The 21,810-nt window shown below is 38.6% G+C and overlaps 1 protein-coding gene across 18 annotated transcripts in view; it reads right to left on the reverse strand.

The window, feature by feature from the left end:
• SYNE1 (spectrin repeat containing nuclear envelope protein 1) overlaps positions 1–21,810 on the reverse strand; it is a 613,834-nt gene that overhangs the window by 313,290 nt on the left and 278,734 nt on the right. For all 18 annotated transcript variants that reach the window (XM_073672712.1, XM_073672713.1, XM_073672718.1 and 15 more), the window contains 10 exons: positions 20,969–21,133; positions 19,107–19,259; positions 18,014–18,157; positions 17,443–17,616; positions 16,334–16,492; positions 11,072–11,236; positions 10,646–10,780; positions 6,116–6,274; positions 5,512–5,720; positions 4,631–4,739 (listed from right to left, as the gene is read on the reverse strand). In XM_073672712.1, coding sequence (XP_073528813.1) covers positions 4,631–4,739; positions 5,512–5,720; positions 6,116–6,274; positions 10,646–10,780; positions 11,072–11,236; positions 16,334–16,492; positions 17,443–17,616; positions 18,014–18,157; positions 19,107–19,259; positions 20,969–21,133 — 1,572 coding nt within the window. The remainder of the gene's footprint in view (positions 1–4,630; positions 4,740–5,511; positions 5,721–6,115; positions 6,275–10,645; positions 10,781–11,071; positions 11,237–16,333; positions 16,493–17,442; positions 17,617–18,013; positions 18,158–19,106; positions 19,260–20,968; positions 21,134–21,810) is intronic.

Below are 21,810 nucleotides of genomic sequence, written 5' to 3' on the forward strand. Positions count from 1 at the left end.
AGTAACCAGCGTTGTAATTTTTATTACATAAGTCAATAGTACACATGAAAACAAGCAACTTTGTAATATGTTATCATAGAAATTTGCTTCTTTCTTCTCCTGGATTGATTATTCACTCTCAATTCATGGGTAAAATCATCAAAATCTATATTCAGTGCATATTTTCACATTACTGAGATAGGAGATAACAGTTGGTGCTTTTAAAATTCTATGGAGAGAGGAGGAGGAGGAGAGGGAGGAGCTCAAGGCAGACATAGACATTCTGCTGCAAGTTCTCTTGAAACAACAGTTACAGTTCTCTACAGAACTTTATGAGGATCAACTGTCATCCCCTATCTCAGCAATGGGAAAATCTGTGTTCAATGAAGACAGATTTTACCCTTGGACTAAGAAATTTGAGAATAATTTATAAGTTCAGGAGTAGAAAGAAGAGGATTTCTCTAAATAAGATACATTACAAAGTTTCTTATTTTCACTATTGATTTATGAAAAAATGATGGTTACTCTTTAAGTGAAAGTCCGGCTCTCTGATGTCTAACTATTGGGGCAGCTGTTTGAGACTTCTTGCTTCAGAGCTGGGAGACACCCCTGCGTGGGAAAGACTGGGAGTGTGCAGCATGTAAACCAAAAGGAGAGTTATTGTGTTGCTATCGTACTTTATGATGGTGGAGTTATGTAAAGAGATGTAATATGGATTCCTGCGTATCATGCAACAGCAGTAGAAGGATGAGGTTGGAAACAGCAAGTGCGGTAAATTGTCACAGTCTTCTCAGTGCATTGTGGATGTGGCTGTCTATGTGTCTAGAGTAGGAAGTGAAGGGCTCCGATTAACCCTTTACAAGCAACCAGTTCATTCTTTGGCAGATTAACACTTAACATTGAGCAGGGGGTTGGACACGATGACCCTGGAGGTCCCTTCCGACAACAACATTCTATGATTCTATGAACATGCAGCTATATCCTCCTTTTGCAAATTAACCCTTCTGATTGGAGCAAAATATTTTCCTGATTGGCATTTAACTGATCCACTGCCCTTTGGGAAGCATTGGTGAATTGATTTACCATTTTTGTGACTCTCTCGTTCTAAATTTTTGAGAATAGGTAAATCAATTCTCGCATAATATTCTGTGAACCAACAAATCGTCAAAACTGTGAAACAGGCTACACCCTGCCAGATCTGAGCACCAGTCGACTTTTCCTTTTAGATGCTTCATGGAATCAGCCCCCAACCCCTTCACAATTGGTGTCTTCAAGAAAAGATCACCCTACAAGATTTTGAGCTCACTCTTAAAAAAATAAAGTTTCTGTGATATTGAGGTAAATCAGCATAATTTGAGAAAAGTCTATTAATTTCACTTTTTATGCTTTTGTCATAATCTATTAACATGTCAAAAGTAGCCATTTTTTCATCTAACTTTATTCTCATTGCTCCCTTAAGTATTCTGTTTTTTTTTTTTTTTAAATCCGTCATAAGTTTCTTGAGATATGAGCCTTTTGGATTTGATGCAAATTTTAGGATTTTTAGCAAGGGGACGTACAGTTTAGCATTTTTTTTTAAGTGTGATTACTTCTGTCTGGTTGTTTTGATGCCATTTTCCTGGTGATTTTAGTAAACCAGAAGCAAATGGTTGTCAGCTATAAGGACGAAAATTGTGTTTGACATTGTTTTATCCCTTTCTGTGTTAGTTTTCAGCATTGCTGGGCCAAATATTTTGCATATTTTGTCATGGGTAGTCGAATTTTGCCTAAATGATTATTCTATTGTGTGTTTTGAGATTAAAACATGGCAAAAACAAAGCCAAATTTATCACCAGATGTCAGGAAGCTTATTATTCTGAGAGTGAATTCAGGCACAAGCCAAAAAGAGGCAGCTATGGAATTCATCTGTTCCCAGAGTCAAGTGTCAGGTATATTAAAGAAAGAAAAGGAAGGTTGTGGAACAGCTGACAAACCTAGAAGTGGACGACCACGGAAAACTTCCTCAAGACTTGATCACATTATTAAGAAAAAGTCAGTATCTGATGTCCATAAAAGTGCTGTACAGATTTCGCACGAAATGAACGAAGAATATGGGGTCAAAGTGAGTCTCCAAACTGTGGTGTGACAGCTAAGGGCAGTAGGGTTAAATGCACGAGTTCCAGTCAAGAAGCCTTTCATCTCTGCAAAGTTTGCCAAAGAACACAGCCAATGGAAAGAGACAGATTGGTCTAAGGTGTTGTGGTGGGATGAATCCAAGCTCAGTCTGTTTGGTAGTGATGGCAAGCACTATATATACTGCCCAATTGGAAAACGTAATGATGTAAGGTACCAAACACCTACAGTGAAACATGGTGGTGGCAATGTCATGGTTTGGGGATGATTTTCAGCATCTGCCATTCTCCCTTTGTATAGAATTGATAGAAATATGAATGGTACCATGTACAATGATATACTGGAGAATGTAATGCTGCCACATGGTAAAACCAAAGTAGGCGGGGATGGAAATTCCAGCAAGACAATGATCCTAAGCACACATCCAATGTACTCAAAAACTGGTCAGTAAAGAAAAATGTTCGCCTGTTGCAATGGCCAAGCTAATCACCTGAGTTAACCCCTTCACACCACAGCCCTTTGTCGTTTTTGCGCTTTCGTTTTTTGCGCCCCTTCTTCCCAGAGCCATAACTTTTTTATTTTTCCGTCAATATGGCCATGTGAGGGCTTGTTTTTTGCGGGATGAGTTGTACTTTTGAACAACACCATTGATTTTACTATATTGTGTACTGGAAAACAGGAAAAAAATTCTAAGTGCGATGAAATTGCAAAAAAAGTGCAATTCCACAATTGTTTTTTCGGTTTATTTTTTTACCATGTTTACGAAATGCTAAAACTGACCTGCCATTATGATTCCCTAGGTCATTATGAGTTCGTAGTTACCAAACATGTATAGGTTCTTTCTTAAGGTCTTGCATGATGACAACTTCATGCACTTTCAACTCATCACCAGGGAAATGGCATCACAACAACCAATGAGAGGAGATAAGAAGCCCGGCTAATCCTCCGCGCTGGTCCAGAGACACACAAGGGTTAATGATAAACCAAACCTTCTTTATTACTTGGCCTAGCGTTTTGTGGCTACACTGCCACTTCCTCAGGGCCCTGGTTTGGTTTATCATTAACCCTTGTGTGTCTCTGGACCAGCGTGGAGGATTAGCCCGACTTCTTATCTCCTCTCATTGTTTACTGATCAGCGGGGTCTCCTGCAGCGGCCATCTAAAGCCCCCGTCTCACATAGTGAGATCGCTAGCGAGATCGCTGCTGTGTCACGGTTTTGGTGACGCAACAGCGACCTCACCAGCGATGTCGCTATGTGTGACACTTTGCAGCGATCAGGCCCCTGCTGTGAGGTCGCTGATCGCTGCAAAGTGTCCTGGACCATTTTTTGGTCGTTGCCCTCCCGCTGGTCAGCACACATCGCTGTGTGTGACCAGCGGGAGCAGCGATCAGGCTGGTAACCATGATAAACATCGGGTTACTAGGGGCACACGCGCACCTAGTAACCCGTTGTTTATCATGGTTACGGGCCTGCTAAAGTGAGCGGTAACCTCCCGCTCACTGTAGCAGAGTGGTAACCATGATAAACAACGGGTTACTAGGTGCGCGTGTGCCCCTAGTAACCCGATGTTTACCATGGTTACCAGCCTGCTCCTGCTTCAGCAGCAGGCTGGTAACCAGGAGCAGGACATCGTGGAAAGATTCTTTCCACGATGTCGCTGCTCCCCTGATCGTTGGTGAGCCTGCCTGTTTGACAGCTCACCAGCGACCACATAGCGACGCAGCAACGATCCCTGACAGGTCGTATCGTTGTCGGGATCGTTGCAGCGTCGCTAAGTGTGACGGGGCCTTTACAGGTGCTTCACAGTTGGTTGTGACTCACACAACCTCAGAAGGTGAGTCAGACTGATTGTGGGACCTGGTATTTACTTTTATACAGATAAAGCTATGTGCGCTGTCTTTTCTATCTCTTATCACAACAACCAGACAGAAGTAATCACACTTTAAAAAAAATGCAAAACTTTTGGTGGCCACTGTAGCTCACAAAGGAAATAATACTGAGCAGCTTAAAGACAATTCCCCCATAAAACCCTTGAGCAACGCCCTCTTGGCAAAGATTAAAAAAATGAGTTCTGAATAAACAGGCCCATATTTCTGGTACCACATGATGGCTTTTAAAAAGAAAAAAGGATTTTTAAGTGAAGCAGCAGGAATAAAATAATAGCAAAAATTGGCTACTTTTTGACTAGTTGACAGGTTCTCTTTAACTCAGATAACAAAGCATTGGATATCACCGCACAAGAAGGTGTAATTGACTCCCCTTTAATGATAGGGCAGGGCGCAGCCACCCTCTAAGATATTATGTTATATACTTTTACTACTTTCATCTGTAAGATATACCGATCAATGTGACTTCAGATATTTGTGGTGATATCCACATGATATGCTACTTGTTTATTCTGTACATTTGTTCTGTTAATGCCACACCGCTGTTCACACCATTGCATATTATGATACATCAACCTTTCTTTCTGCACTGTAGAGGTAAACCCTAATAAAATTTACATCGTAACAAAGCATTAAATATAAAGTATATTACCTGTACTAAAGCTTTCATTTGTTCAAATTTAGAAACTTCCGTTACTTCTTTTTTGATTTGTTTCAACTGCTTATCCTTTGCCACAAGCCAGTCTGATAACCCTTTTAACCTAAAGTATCAATGTAAGAAATATCATATCACCATACTAATATTTCTTTCTTATAAGAATAAAGGATATAAAAAATAATTAGAAGCAAAAAACAAATTAACCACTGTCAATCTATAAAAAATATAAAAGCACCAATCATTTAATCTACATTTACCTGAATTATGAAAAATCTTATTAACTAATTAATTGTTGGAAAATTTAAGGGAATCTGTCACCAGGTTTTTGCTATCTGAGAGTAGCATGATGTAGGGGCAGAGAGTCTGATTCCACTGATTCCAGCAATGTATCACTTAGTTGTCTTCATGTTATCATTATGATACAATCACAGTTTTTTCTGCTACAGATCTAGCAGTGCTCAGAATGCTGAGCTCTATATAACCCGGCCTCCAACAATGATTGGCAGCTTTCTGTGTACAGTGTACATTGGTAGAAATCTGCTGCTCAGTGGTGGGGGCGAGGTTAAACAGAGCGGGAGGACTACATGGCACGGGACAACTAGTCCTCTGATGATAATCTCCTAGTGGTAAAACACAGATTTTATTGAAACATCAACACACAGCCCAGTAAGTGACACATCGCTGGAATCAGGGTCCCTGTCCCTACATAATGCTGCTCTCAGATTACATAGCAAAACCTGCAGACAAATTCGCTGTAAAAGTACTAAATATTTATTTACTTTATCAAAAATAAAAATAAAAATTTCCATAACATATTATTACATTTAGGCCATATAAGAGCATTGAAATGATTGATCCCAACAGGAATATGCTACCTGATCTTGAAATCTTCCCATTTGTCGGGATGTTCCATTAATTTGAGATGTGTGCTGTCGATTTCAGCTTTTAGATCTCTCAGCAGCTCTCTTGTGCTTTCATACACTCCTTTTACAGGGTCCCTTTCTTGTAGTTTCAAACACAGCTCCTCAATAAAGCATAACCTCTTTTCACATAGTTGGTAGCAGCCTTTCTCACCATAAAAAGCCTAATTTACAATCATACAAAAAAAAGATTGCAAATCACAATAAAGAAATACGTTTATACAAATGTAATAACTCTAACGATAGAAGACATCTTTTTGCTTAACAATTGCTTGAATGATCCTCAAATCAAATCTTGTAAGACATGGGGATGCTTTGGATGTCATTATACTGGTAATGGGGAGCCTGGGTGACGCTACGGGGGTGGAAGGGGTGGAAGTTGGATGTGGCTCACAATCATCTCTCAGAACTGAATATGGTTCTCAAAGTAAGAAAGGTTGGGGATCACTGATCTACAAGAATAGGGGGAGCACAGAGACACATACATTGTTACATGGATTTGGATTGCCATTTTCATCAGCAAATTATGTAAGAATGCACATGCTTTAATTGCACGTACCCGATGTTCTTTAATGATTTTTTCACTTCCATCTACTGGTAAGACTTTATTCTCTCTGGTCAGCTCCACGTGGCATTCTTCAACCGCGCCAAGAATCCTACTCTTCTCCAGCTGAACTTTCAGTCGCAGTATGTGGTAGGGAGCTTCACCCTGAAAATCCTGCCATACAAATAATCGAATACAGTGCAATTAATTATATTCACTTCTAAACATGGTTATAAAAACCAGACTCATGGAATTATTATACATCAATTCCAGGTGATTTTTTTTAAATGTTAATATTAACAGGTATAAAATGAAAACATTTCACATTAACATAAGGGTCTGCAATGTTGTACTGTAGAATTCACCTATAGTGGTTGGGAAATATCCATGCATATCGTTATTTCCAAAGTGGACTCAATGTATTAATGCTTTCCCTAATTTCATACCCTAATTATAGATCTTCTACTGTGAGCAGCGAGCACATCCCTTCTGGAGGATATAAAGCTTTAAGGGGTTTCCCTTACTATAAAAGTTATTGTCAATAAAGCCAGGATGAGGTAGAAAGTAAAAATACCATACTCATGTTGCATCTCAACCTGGAGCTGCTTCCGTGACATCTGTATCTGTCACCAGACGCTACATTGACTCAGTAGGCCGCATAGGTGTTGCCAATATCTCTGAGTAGGCATCTGCTGTCCAGCCAGAAATACTGTGTGTCAGTGACTTGTGGTGCTATCAGCCAAGAAGAATAGATTTCTTGTGTGCTGCTCATGCTGTCCACCACATGTAATCAGCTCCATGGAGGCAGTACCACACCATATGCAAACTCCCAGCAGTCAGCCTCAGGCTCCCTCTCCAGAGATGCAACACAGGGGGCACCATTGTACACTCCCTGACAGAAGTTATGTCGCTTATCCATGTTATGTAAATAAAAGCTTATAACCTGACGTTAAATTCATCCATTGGTTTTATAAATTACTCTTTTGAAAGCTGAAACCCTCCCAAATTTGGTTTAGGTTAAGAAAATAAATTGGCATCAATGCTGAAATATTGATCATTTAATGAACACAGAATGGTCAGATTTTGGCAAGACAAAAGTTGTGTCGCCCACAGAAAGTAATGTGATATTCAAACAAATAATTATCTTAAAATACAATTATATGTTGCATAACATTGGTGAATGAAGTTGTGGTGCTAGTAGTCATATTTAATATTTTGTGTGACTTCCATGAGCTAGAAGGACTGCATCCATGCGGTTCAACAATGATTTATACAATTTATTAATGAAGTCATCAGGAATAGCAGAGAAAGCAGTCTTACAAGCCTCCCAGAGGTCATCTAGATTCTTTGGTTTTGTCTTCCAAGCTTCCTCTTTCACCCTACCCCAAACATGCTCAATGATGTTCATGTCTGGTGACTGGGCTGGACAGTCCTTGAGCACCTTGATCTTTTTTGCCTGGAGGAACTTTGTTGTAGAGATGGATGTATGAGATGGAGCACCATCCTGCTGCAGAATTTGACCCCTTTTATGATTTGGAATGTAAGAGGTAGTTAATACTTCTTGATATTGCCTTCCACCTTGCAAATGTTTCACACACTCCCATACTGAATGTAACCCCAGACCATGATCTTTCCACCACCAAATTTAACTGTTTTCTGGGTGTATTTTGGATCCATACGGGCTCCAGTAGGTCTCCTGCAGTATTTGCAGCGGCTGTGGTGTAATTCTACTGAAGATTCATCAGAGAAATCCACCTTCTGACACTTTTCCAGCGTCCATCTGTTTAGCAAGCTGTGGGACTTTGCAAATGCCACACTGTTTTTTATTTGCCTTTTGTTTAGTGCTGGCTTCTGGGCACTGATTCGACCATGGAGGCCATTTCGAAACAGAATCCTACAAACTGTTCTAGTTGACACAGGGACTTGAGGTGACCAAGCCTGTTGGAGCTCTGCTGCAGTGGAAGAGGGGCTTGCTTTGGATTTTCTAACCAACAAACGTTCCTCCTGAGCTGTTGTCTTGCGGGGTCTGCCGGACCTGGGCTTGTCAAACACATCTCCAGTCTCTTCAAATCTTTTTTTAATTCTTTGTACTTGACGCTGAGACACATTAAAGGTGCCAGCCACCTCTGCAGTAGATCTGGTCTTCAGCCTCTTCATAATCAAGGCTTTGGTCGCAGGCTGGATTTTTGGCATGTCGTCAGAGCTCAAGTTGCAGTTCAAGTGAAGGTCTGGGGTGCTGAGTTTCTTTTTATACACACCCACTAATTAACCGATCATTTACTGAGCACCGGTGAGGATGTAAACTAGGATTGGGTGCATTATATGACCAGGTGACAAAACTTTTGTCTTGCCAAAATCTGACCATTCTGTGTTCATTAATTGATCAATATTTCAGCATTGCTGCCAATTTATTTTCTTTACCTAAACCAAATTTGGGAGGGTTTCAGCTTTCAAAAGAGTAATTTATAAAACCAATGGGTGAATTTAACGTCAGGTTATAAGCTTTTATTTACATAACATGGATGAGCGACATAACTTCTGTCAGGGAGTGTATGTTCAGATTCCTGTATTGGGGTTACAAGGTGAAGGCCAAGATTCCTCAGGAACCGGTCTAGATGGAGTAGGTAGTGCTAAGTCTGTCTGAGATTGCTTTTTTTGAGCTGACGGTCTGAGACAGACTCGACAAGTCAACGCTTGGACCAGCGTCGCAACCCTCTACTACTACTTTCCCTGCCTGATTAGAAAAATAGCCCAAATGTCAAAAGAGAGGTGTAAGTGGGGGAAAAACATCCCCCCGAACACCCTCCTATACCGACTCAAAAGCAACATTGGTTAAAGAGAGAGCAACAGAGTCATCGTGGTTTAGAAAAAAATTAACATATTTTATTGAAACATTCATTTAAAAATATAACCCAAACAAAACACAAGTGAAAAGCAAGGTAGACAATGAAATATCCGATCCAGCCAGAGCAAAGCCTGCCCTAATATTAAATATTTGATCAAATTGGCGTAAATTTACAAATAGGAAAAAGTTAGGGCATCAAACCATAAAAATGCAAACACATGGGAAAACATGAGAGAGCACTGCACCAAAAAATTCCTGACCAAAGAAGTAAGAATTGTAAAGAATTTTTGTATAGTTAAAATTTAATAAAGTGCATGGTAATGTCAGGATTAAATAGGTTGTACTTAGACTGACCATATGGTGGCGTACTTTATAGTGCAATGATGACAGGCAGTCAGACCAAACCAATCAAATAAGGTGCAGTGTGCATGTTTCCAATGCTGGAAGATTTTAGCGAATAGCAGGACATTTTAAACAGAATTCCCCAAGGACAAAATGAGGGAAAATAACCTCTCATAACTGAATATCTTGATGACAGGGGAAATCCATCATAAATGGTTGACCCTAAAAAAACTGGTATTCTTACCAATAGTAGCAGGCTGAAGTGGTCGGACAAGGATAAGGATGCGTCCCCCATCCTTATCCTTGTCCGACCACTTCAGCCTGCTACTATTGGTAAGAATACCAGTTTTTTTAGGGTCAACCATTTATGATGGATTTCCCCTGTCATCAAGATATTCAGTTATGAGAGGTTATTTTCCCTCATTTTGTCCTTGGGGAATTCTGTTTAAAATGTCCTGCTATTCGCTAAAATCTTCCAGCATTGGAAACATGCACACTGCACCTTATTTGATTGGTTTGGTCTGACTGCCTGTCATCATTGCACTATAAAGTACGCCACCATATGGTCAGTCTAAGTACAACCTATTTAATCCTGACATTACCATGCACTTTATTAAATTTTAACTATACAAAAATTCTTTACAATTCTTACTTCTTTGGTCAGGAATTTTTTGGTGCAGTGCTCTCTCATGTTTTCCCATGTGTTTGCATTTTTATGGTTTGATGCCCTAACTTTTTCCTATTTGTAAATTTACGCCAATTTGATCAAATATTTAATATTAGGGCAGGCTTTGCTCTGGCTGGATCGGATATTTCATTGTCTACCTTGCTTTTCACTTGTGTTTTGTTTGGGTTATATTTTTAAATGAATGTTTCAATAAAATATGTCAATTTTTTTCTAAACCACGATGACTCTGTTGCTCTCTCTTTAACCAATACTTTCCCTGCCAGTCTCAAAGCATCAATGAATGCTGTCTTCACATTTCGACCAAAGCAGCTAAGCATGTCGATGTCCTAACTAAGGTGACTAACACAGTTGCAAGTTCGGAGGAGTGTTGTTAAGTCCATGAGGCAGGTATAGGATTTTTTATATTACCTGACCTTGGATACACTTTAAAGGGTAGGGTAAAGCCCCTTTAAGTATTTAGATTATTTATGACTGTATGATTTGTCTAGTTGCAGAAGAAGGACAATGATATACCTTGGACTGTTTGTAGCAATAAAATGTTATTTAGCCCCAATTGCTTCTGAAATTCACATTACAGTCGAGAAACACAGTCTCTCACAGTATGACCCCTAAAATCATAGTATTATAATGTAACAATAAGTTCTATGATCTAGGGATCTGATTTACAAACCTTCCACTGTTTATGTAATTTTCGGACAGTTTCTTGTAATGGCTGCTGGTCCTGTTCTGGTAGAAAATCCGTCAGCTCATCACAAGCTTTCAAGAAAGTATTGAGCACCTTCTGATCTAGTTGTCCAAAAAACTCCTGTGATCGATAACAATACATTTAGGGTTTTAATCGCAGATGTATGTTTTACACGTAGTACAGAATCACTTGTATTACAAAGCTCACTTATATCATCAGGCTGATTATGTATTCATGGAGAGCAATAAATCTATAGTAGATGCAAAGCATAAAAATGCATTACAGTATGTGTCTTGTTTAGGTAGTTAAAATATAAGGTACTTAATAGACAGATAAGTAAATCTATATGACACAAATCTCGGTCTTACATTTCAGTGTAGCTAGGACTAATATAGTGATTTCATTACTTACAGTGTGCTTCTTCAGAAGTTCTTCAGGATTTCCTTTCTCCTTAAAGTATGATTCTGCTGTCTTTATAACTTTCTCAAGTTCTGCTCTTGACTCTTCAAACCTCTTCATCATACTATTATTGGCCTCCGCCTTCTTCTTCCATTCTGATATTTTCTTTGCCACGCTCTTGATTTAAATGAAAATGGTACAACCATAGTTTATTCTTGTTGTTAGCTTTGTAGGAAGACTACATGTTACAGATGATAGCACTCCTGATATACTGAGCTTCAGAGTTAGTATTTCAATCACCATAATTAAAGGGGTTGTCCAGGACGATGATATTTTTTTAACTATGGGCCTAAAAACTGACAGGCAGGTATGTGCTAACAGAGGCAACTACCTACCTGTTAAACCAGGTGCCGGCTCAGAGTGGTCACCAACCATTCCTTCCAGTGATTCAGCTGCTCCACGTCAACAGAGCAGATCTTCTTCTAGGCTGCTCTGTCGAAGGGACATGACTGCCAACATCATGCTTCCCCCAACTTAGGCAGCGAGGAGACAGCTCTCAATCAGCATAATGTAGGCAGTCACACCTGATGTGACCCCAGTTGAAGTCGTTGAATCGTCTGTGCCGGCAGACATTGGAGCCAGGCACAGCAGGCAGGTAGTTCTTGGGCCAGTTGTAAAAAAAATACATAGTCCAGGAAAACTCCTTTAGCCTTGATCTCCAGTTAATTTTCTTATCACATTTACAATAAAAGCATATTTTTTATTAAATTTTCTGCTAGCTGCAGATGGAAAGTGGGCAGTGGTTACCAAATTAAATTAATTGCCGATTCATAGTTTATCATAATATGATATGTTATGGTGTATGTATCTTAGCTTTAATATCTACAGTCTTTAGGACTGCATCATAATTATAACCACATAAGGTGAGGTACAGTATACGTTGATGTAAGGTGACGTATATTTGGCCATGCGGTTTCGCTCAATCAGCTAATTCGGAAGCGGCATCAAAAACCATTTTGAGTGGGCTATAGGGTGCTCAGTGGGTTATACAGGACTCCTTGGCTTGTTTTTTGTTAGGGCATCTGTTAAAAACACTTTCAGTGTTGAACCAATCAAACAATTAAAGTTCAGCTTATATTTCTCCTCAGTAATTAAACCTGCATTGTGGAATCTCTAAGCATCAAGGAAATGAGTTTTTAGGCATTTTTAAGAAATGGATCACAGGTATATGTCAAATTGGTTGAATAAAACACATGATGTGATAGGCTTAGACACAAGTAGATGAAAAGACATGGGTTTCTCTAAGAAACGTATATAACATATACAGATCAGTCATAACAATAATTGGGCTGTCTCCTTAAGCTCTATTAGGGCCTGTAGATAGGGAGCCACTCTATTAACGAGAAAGGAGAGCTGATCTGTTGGAGCTACTGTTCCAGTGGATACAAGCCAACATTACAAGGACAACCATTCATTTAAATAGCAGCCATATAATACTACATTTATACTGCAGGGGATGCAGCAGGGGCAAAGCCTGGCTTGCCCAGGTGGCTAAATCGTCTTTCATAGGACAATCTGTTTAGAAGCATGAACAGTTAAGGGGAATAACAATGATTATCTTTTGACGATGGCAGCTATCATGGGGTGCTGCATACTACGCGGAAAAAGGGCAGTCAGTTTTTCAAATTGATGTGTTGGAAGAAGGTAAAATGGGTAAGGATCCAAATGATTTCTTTTTATCTACGAAAAGTGGACAAATGTTGGCAAAAAGATCATGGCAACCCTCGGCATGTTGATGTGTGTGGAAATGAAGAATAGCCTGTCTAGTCAGATTCCAGAAAAAAAAGCTATTTTTTTTTTACAGTAGCTGGAGAGCTGCAAAAAAAGATCTATATGCACTATATGAAAAAAACCAAGCTGGCAGACACAGAGTGATGCTCTGGGCAATGATCTGCTGGAAAACCATGGATCCTGGCATATATGAGGATGTTACTTTGACAAGTACCGCCTAAGAAAACATTGATGTAGACTAAGCTCATCCCTTCATGGTTACAGAATTGCCTAATGGCAGTGGTCTCTTACAGCAGTTGAATGAGCCCTAACACACTGCAGAATTTTCTCAGAAAGGATTTAATAAACAGAGTTCAAGGTGTTGACTTGGCCTCCAAATTCCAAACTTCTTATCTGATTCAGCATCTTTGGGATATGCTCGAAAGCCAAGGCAGATTCATTGTTGCCCCACCTCAAAAGACCAACCAACATCTTGGTAGATACCACATGACATACTGTACCTTCTGAGGTCTTGTGGGTCCATGACTTAATGGGGGACTTATACAATATTAAGTAGGTGGTTTTAATGTTATGTCTGATGGAAGCATGTATGATAATGCAAAACAAAAAGAACAAATTCACAGTTATGTAACACTGAAGGAGAGCACATTAGTCAAATAGATTGTCACAGAAACCAATTATCATACATATGAGACACAGTGCAGAACAAGGCATAAGGGTATGTTTCAATTTGAGAACACAAAAAGTGCAAAATCCAATAACAACATAACACACAGTATGGTTACACACAAGTAGAAATACCCCACACTAAAAGGAAGCTTCTTCTGCATCATTGTGATGAAGACTTCTTGGTAGAATCCTGATACATTAGGAGGTTGAAAATGGAACAATAGCATATTAGATGATGAAATGAGGACCTCCACACAAAGTTATGTCATGGATCCAAGAAATGAACAATATTATTGTTGTGCATATTGTAGTTATTAAATTTGATGAAATTTACTACAAGTGCTGCAGCTGGGCACCTGAAAGGCACCATAATGATCTTACAAAGCAATAAAGGGATATGGAAGTCTGTGTTTTCCTTATTAAATTTGGGAAAGTATTTGTTAAAACTATAGAAAATTAGAGAATAAATAGTTTTGATTTTAATAATAATTAAATAATATTTTATTATCCAATATCTTTAGTTATTCTAATTCTTATGTTATGGTGATGGCATATCATAAATAATTCCAGATGGTGAAGAACGCGATTGTTTTTGGTCATTTCTCACCGACTACTATTAAAAAAAACCTTGTATTTCCATGATTCATTGTTGGCATTTGAAATATGTGATGTGTTTATTAATTTTGGCATCTGATTCTGTGTCTACCTCTGTGGCTAGATATATAGATGTAGCAAACCTAAGTCTAAGATCTGAAGGGATCTGAAGCCTACACAATTTTCGTTGTGCCACCACTCATTTACTTAGCATTCGCATTGTGCACAATACGTACGAACCTTTGCTTCAGTTTTAGAAAAACTACATCTGTATGTACCCCAACATGGCTTCATTCAGTTATTTTTTTATCAAATAAATGCTGGTAAAAATGTCAAGTAATTAATTTAGCGCAATATATTGATAGGATGGTGGTATATGGGGTTTAAGCAAGTTTTTATTTGTTTAGATACTGCCAGTATTCACTAATATATCAAAGCTTGTCCCTACCAATAACTTAAGTCTACATAATACAGCTTTGTTATCTGACGAGTGAGCTGGTTGACATCATTAGTAGTAATCTATGAGTTTCAAAGCAGTGAATTGATTGAAAGCATTTAATTGTGTAGATGATTTGTCAGAATGGAAATGAATGGCTAACAAAATAATATAATAATTAAGATACCCATCAGTCATTCGATGGGCCTACATAAAAACGTAGAGATATCTATAGTGAGATATCTTTCCTTTACCATGATTTCTCCAATTAAATACCGAATAAATCCAATTTTATGCAAAAATGTGAATCTGCTAACTAATATCTTTCCTACCTCTGCATACAAGGGTTGGTTCTCAGTCTGAATCCTTTATGAGGAGGAAAGTGTAGCCACTTATCCAGATGTTAGACACAAAAAAATGTCCTTACAAAGATCCCCTGATCACTCATTTTTAATATTTTCCAGGAAAACATTGATTTGAACTCCAAATAGTTTAATAAAATGTTTGCAGAAGTTAACCAAAAGCAAAGGCTCGTCAAAAGTGCTACGAAAGACTCAACTGGCAGCAAAAGAATGGCACTGATGAACATGATGACACGGCATGGCGCTTGTTGAAGGCAGAGAATGCCAGGGCCAAGTCTGCAGCTGTTTTAACATCTTCTGGTCCTAAAGAAGACCACCATTTCTTGTTGAAGGACAAAATTTAGAGTAAAGTATCTAAAAATCCATTGCTCGCTACAAAATCTAAAATGTTTCCGTAGATCCTATGCAATAGACCAAACGTCAATATGGTGACTGTATATGTAGTGCTTACAGCCACTATCCTTCTAAAAGTGCAGTTACAGAATGCATGGTCAAAAATGTCTTCTAAGTATTCTAATTCAATTTCAATGGGCTAAAAAACATTAGATCAATAGTTTCCTTTACTGTATCTCTGAGCCATTTGTATTATAGAACTTCACTCATAACAGAAAACTACATTTTCATTTTTTATTCTATAATTTGTATTATTTCTAGCCAAAAATTAATTAATTAATACCTAAAAATAGGTATTAATGTTGAAAAAATGAAAATCAGTAAATATACTATTACAATAATATTAAAGGGAGTATCCAGGAGTAATATATTGATGACTTATCCACATGGCAATTCCTCAATATAAGAACGGTGGGGGATCCGACACCTTGGCTAGACTGTTCAATGGAAAGGTTGGGTAATGTAAATTAGCTCCTAATCAAGTGAATGAAAGCTGATGTGCAGTGCCCATAAGCAGCCACTATACAATATAAGGGGTCTGTGCTTGTTAAGCTCCACATATTGTTTATGTCTGGCCACTGCCGCTTCAAATCACAGCTGATTAATGGGGGTGCTGGGTGTCTGACTCCCACCATTCTGATAATAATGACCTATCCTATGGAAAACCTGTTCAAATGACCCAAGGCACAAAGTATACAAAAGGAATCTATATGTTAAGATGGAAGTGTTGCCCAAACCTGAAATGAGAAAATTGACTGGAGGCACACAATGTTTTTAAAACCAACTTTTTAATACAAAGCACAATTTGTTTTAAAGGCAGTTTCCAACAAAAAGTGTGATAGGAAGATTCCCTTATTGCTTTGCGTTCTGCATTGTGTCTCACAGAAATTCCTCATAATCGGTGTAGATTGAAATATAGGAAGTGGTTACAGGTTGGAAAAAACCCTAGAAAATCGACAATCAAAGAAACAAACCTACAAAACAAGAGAGTTGAGAATGTCAGAATTGTAGCCATGTGCTGCAAATCACCTGAAAGGTAGACTGAGCATCTGTTATTTTCTTCTGAAGACCAGATCGGTCAAAATGATGTAATGATTTACTGATTGTCAATGCTTTGTGGACAGCTTGGCCACTCTTCTCAATTATGACCAAAGCCTTTTTACAGCTCTCTTGGTACGCCAATAGTTCCTACAACAAGAAATCAAAAGACAAGGTTGTTCTCCTGTTAAAACATGAACTTTCAATCACTTGAGTGCCAACGGCCTGAATTAATGCCTTGGGCACCAACGATTAAGCAACTTTAAAGCATACCTATATTTGTAAAAACAAAACATGCAACTATTCCTTAGTGATCTGTCGATGAATATTAGATGAAGTGTACACAGTCTCCAAATTTGTACTGCCCTTCTCATTTCACAGCATGCAGCTTTACATGGGGGAGAGAAGCTGCAGCTAAAACACACAGAGGAAGAGAAGCTGCAGCTAAAACACACAGAGGAAGAGAAGCTGCAGCTAAAACACACAGAGGAAGAGAAGCTGCAGCTAAAACCGCTCCTCTCCCTTTTTCATGCATGCTTTATTTTACCAATGAATCTCATATGCACAATTGGACAATACCCTCAATAAATATTCTTGGACAATCGGATTTGGTTGATGGTTGGGCACCAAAAATATTTTTAAAGCAAACATAAAAAAACAGCTCCTATAAACAAAACTTGAAGATTAAAGGGATTTTCAAGCTTTGAAAATCCTCTTGCTCTTGGGTCCAGCTTGTTTTAAAAATACAAACTGTGCTTTACTCGCCCACCCAAAATCTCTTTGTGCCTCCACCGCTTCTCCCGGTGTCTATTAATGCTTATATCGCAGATGTCTTCTTAACTGCGCTGCAGATAATAACTAACTACAGGAGCTGCTGTGAAGACTCAGCGCTGGATCCAGGGATGGTGAGTAAAGAACTGTTTTTTATAAAAAATAAACTAGCTGGGGGACAGGGGTTCTCCGAAAACGGAAAATCCCCTTTAAAGTTGTAAATAATCTGAATGACAAAGAACATTATTGAGTTTATCAAAAGAAAAGGCACAAGCAAAAAATCAACCAGCTTGTTCATAACCGTTTTGTTCCTGACCCTTGGTACGTACCCGCTGCTTCTGTTTAAAGACAGAAGTTGACTGTAACTCTAAATCTGATAACGAGATGATTTCACTCAGTTTCTCAAGACAGTCATAAAAGTTGGTCATCTGATTCTCAAATTCTCCAAGGGGTGTAAGAAGTTGTTGCGATTCATACAGCAGTGGGGGATACCTCTCTCTTATCTAAGAGCATCAAAAGTGAATCAGTCAATGATATCTTGTCATACAAAATAGAGTAAAAAAAAACTTTTACAATTCAAACCATAAATAAATGGCGTTCACATCATTAGGTAATGAATGCAACTTTCTAATATAATTCAGGTACTTACTGTGTTCAATACCTCAGCTTACTGGCAGTGAATGGAAACATTGGTGCGTATATTCAAAGACTAAAAAGGCCTTCTGACCTAGTCCTTCCTACCCATGCGTTGCATTTTGGAACAATGTGTCGCAATGGATAAGAATCCAGAATTTGGTTGTTGTCATGTTTAACTCATAGATGATTGCCTATATGAGCAGATATTCAGTCTCTGCAATGTATGTTTTTAAACTCGTATTTCAAGTAATACGGTCTACTAACTTTATTGAGTTGGTCCTTTATCCTGGACACAGCGGCCAACATCTCACTGGATTCAGTGGCAGGGGATTCCTTAGTGAGAAGCTGCGCCATTCTCGTCACTGACTTATACTGAGCTTCAATAATTGGCATTTTCTGTTTGATGTCCTGTAAAAAACAAATCTTAGTAAAACAGGCTTGCAATTTATAACCTATACATAATTTATCAGTGTGTTGTCGAGACTATGTTTGTACAACTATCAGGAATAAGGGAAATGAGAAGGCAAGATTAAGGTTTATATGTGGGTCTAAAAAACTGTCAGTAATTTCCAACCGCTATACCTTGAAAAAAAAAAACCTAAAAATAAGTGTCAGCAACAGTATTTGCTGTTGGTGTTTTCCAGCTAACGTCTACTAAGGTCCCAAAGCATGTCAGCGCTCAAAGGCAGGTCCCTGGCCTTTGGCTCATGGGCCTATGTTGTGTGGCTCGCGACAGCGTTCCAGAACTGGGTTTAGCAAACAACTATGAAGAGAAAGTCTTCAGATGGTGATTTTTGTGAGTAGCCCTGGGCAGAGGAGCAGATCTGAATGTGTGTGGCTGGGGGCAGGACAAACATAGTAAGCTGGAGATAGGATGATACTGCCAGATAGAGGGGTGCTTGACACTCAACGCAGTTGTTTGCCGAGTATGTTTGTTGCGAGAATTCTGAAGGGGGGTAAAGTAGGAACCCCTGGATTTAAGTATATGGTCTTTAAGGGAGGTGACACAAGGTTGTGGTGTGCTTTTCTGAGGGGAAGCTTTGGCTGTCATTATTTCGGGACTGTGGAGCTCTTGGAGTCATCATGGTGTAAAATGTAGGGACACCATTGAATGTGGTTCATGAATGTAACTCTCAAGATAAGAAAGGTGCTCTGGGGTATGGTTGGCCAACATTGGCTTACGTATTTCCTGCTCTTCAATTTAATGGGCAATATAAATTTGTGAAACCTATTTAATAAAATTTGACTCATCCTATGAAAATCATGTAAGTTACCAACACCTAAGGACCTATATATATCTAAATTGTCAGATGATACACAAATAGGCAAAATATATTTACAATAGTAAAAGACTTGCCTCTAAATCTTGGACAAACATCTTAACATTTAGAAAAGACACTTCCAAAGGGATGGAGATTCTCTCGTTGCCTCCTTCTGCGAATGCTGCCAGTGCTATCAAACCATCTGCATATTCCTTCCGTGCACGCTCAAATTCATCTGCTTGAGCATACTGCATAATGTATGAACAGAAGAATCAGATTTTACCGACTGATACTAGTAGTATACTTGGCACGTACATTATTTCACAAAGTATTATGTCTACAACATGCTCAGATAAAAAACTTTATGTTTGGAAACTCACTTTTTAAAAGTTGTACTGAAGAAAACAGCAGATAAAACTGAAAATGATATTTCAGCAGATAAATAGGCAATCTTAACAAATATTTTTCATAGCTTGTTTTCATTAAAAGTGGTCTGTCAGTCCAAACTAACAATATAAACTAAGCACATACCCTTGTAGGGGGTATAGCACCTATAAAACTACCACGTTTAGTGATCTAATTGCTGTCTCTATTCTGCAGAAATAGGGTGCACCCTTGGTATGACCAACAGGCTGAATGCACTGTTTCGCCCACTGTTCTTACAGCGATTAGAACATTAAATCTGGATTCACACATCCGTGTTTCACAACCGGAAGTAGCTGAGGGTCAACTGACCTGAAGTCAACAGCTTCATAGGAGAATATGAGCCTATCGGGTCTCGGTCAGGAGATCAGTGGCCAGTTCATGCCTCACGGTCTGTTCTCAGAACACAAAGCACGGATGTGTGCATACGGCCTAAATGTGCTATTTTTACAGGGGCTATGGCTCTGATTCATCATTTGCATTTTAAGCCACTTTTTTTTTTCTGTCTTGAGGAATTCGCTGATGTCTATTGCTCCAAATTCATCAAAATAACGCACGCAGTTCATGAAATTTGGCAAAAAGTCAAAAAAGGGCTTTTTCTTAACATTAAGTTGACATTTGGGGACTTCTTGAGTAAAAAGTCGCATCTTTTTCAAAATGTTGCAAAAGATGCGAATTATTTTAAAAAAGTCGTAATTGATGAATCAAGCGAAAGTATCTGGAATCACTAAACATAAGGCAGACAACAAACAAAAAAACACAGGCGAGCACATATAAAATAGACTTTCAAAAAGGAGCAAATACAATAATGAATTGGGTGCAAAAAAAAGGTGCAACACTAGACGAATAACATGCGCAAAGGCAATGATGAATCGGGACCTATATGCTTTTCAAGCTTAATTTATTCTGTTAGTTAAGGCTGACAGACTCCCTTTAAATTCCACTGAATAGAAAAAAGTATTACATCTTTTCTTTACATTTTTCTTAATTATCACACTCACCAGAAATTATGAGCGGCGTATATATTAGAATACTGGACCAAGTATGATCCATTATGAGTACAATCAGTACAGCAGTTTATTTAGTTGAATTCAATAGTATATAGAAATATAAATGTATAATTGTGTGCTATATCCTATACAACATTTCATCCTTTCCCTGTTGTTGCTTTATTTCTAAATTAATGTCTTATGTATATCTCTAAGTTACTGAAGCCAGTAAAACAAAAAATGTCCAAAAGATCCTTAATATGATGTAATTAACCAGTATTAAACAATTATTACAAATCTATCAAAATTGCTACGTAATTTCTATATTATTGCTGAACTTTCTTTATAGGATTTCTAGCTGATATCTCTCCAGCTCTGAACTGACTTTTTCTCTACTCTATCTGCCTCAGGAATTCATAATCAATTTACTAAAACAAGTTATGATTTTTCAGTAATCTGAGATCAGCTATAATTTCAACTCTTGAACTCGGAACATTGACAACAAGTAATAAATGCAGCTTTTCCCTCGAACAAGATAAACGTACATGTTTGACATCCATGAAGAGTTCTCTCCAGCGACCATTAAGTAGTAGGAGCTGCTGTTTGATGTCTTTAGATACTGTGTCATCACATGTCTCTATCAGGAAATTGCCAGAGTCGTTCATTGTCGTGTGCTGCTGGATCAAGTGAGGCAAGTGGCGAAAGAACTCCTAGGGAACAAGAACATAAGGCATAAGCGCCATTATGGAGATGGTTACATGGATGCTATTCAATATTCATAAAATAATCAAAGAAATCAATAATAACCAGTAATGACGAATGAAACTGGTAAATCTTGAATATACTGAAATATCTTCCCTAGGGAGGCTAACAATCCTTTAACTGAATCCATTAAAGTTGCATACGAGTGGCAGATCTTGGTGATCCTCTTTTAATGCTGATGGAAAGTAGAAAGAAAATAGGCACCGAAAAAAAGCAGAGACACAACCCGTCCTCCAGGATGACTGCGGATCCGCTCTAATAGAGGGGGAGACCTCAAGCTAGGTACCCTGCTCTACTGCATATGTCCTAATAGAAAGTACACAACCCTTTCAGGCAACACATTCATGTTCTACATGTGTTGTAACCACAATGGGGCACTAAGGCATTAGGAAGAAAATCTATGAAATGGTGAAGGCGTCAAGTCTCATGTTAAAGGGGATATACAGGGTCTCCCATTTCAACAATGGATGTTGAAAGACGCAACTATACACCGGATGGGACCTTTCCCAAAACAACGTTTAGATGCCTGGCACGTACCGTACATGTGTCCTATTCTGATTAATGGTGCAAAACACCTAACGGACATGAGATGGCTTCCTGCCTGTCACACAGCTGCATCTCCAAT

The sequence above is a fragment of the Phyllobates terribilis genome, unplaced genomic scaffold, assembly GCF_046119375.1.
Source record: "Phyllobates terribilis strain yellow unplaced genomic scaffold, ASM4611937v1 Scaffold_3__8_contigs__length_932513732, whole genome shotgun sequence".
Taxonomy (NCBI): domain Eukaryota; kingdom Metazoa; phylum Chordata; class Amphibia; order Anura; family Dendrobatidae; genus Phyllobates; species Phyllobates terribilis.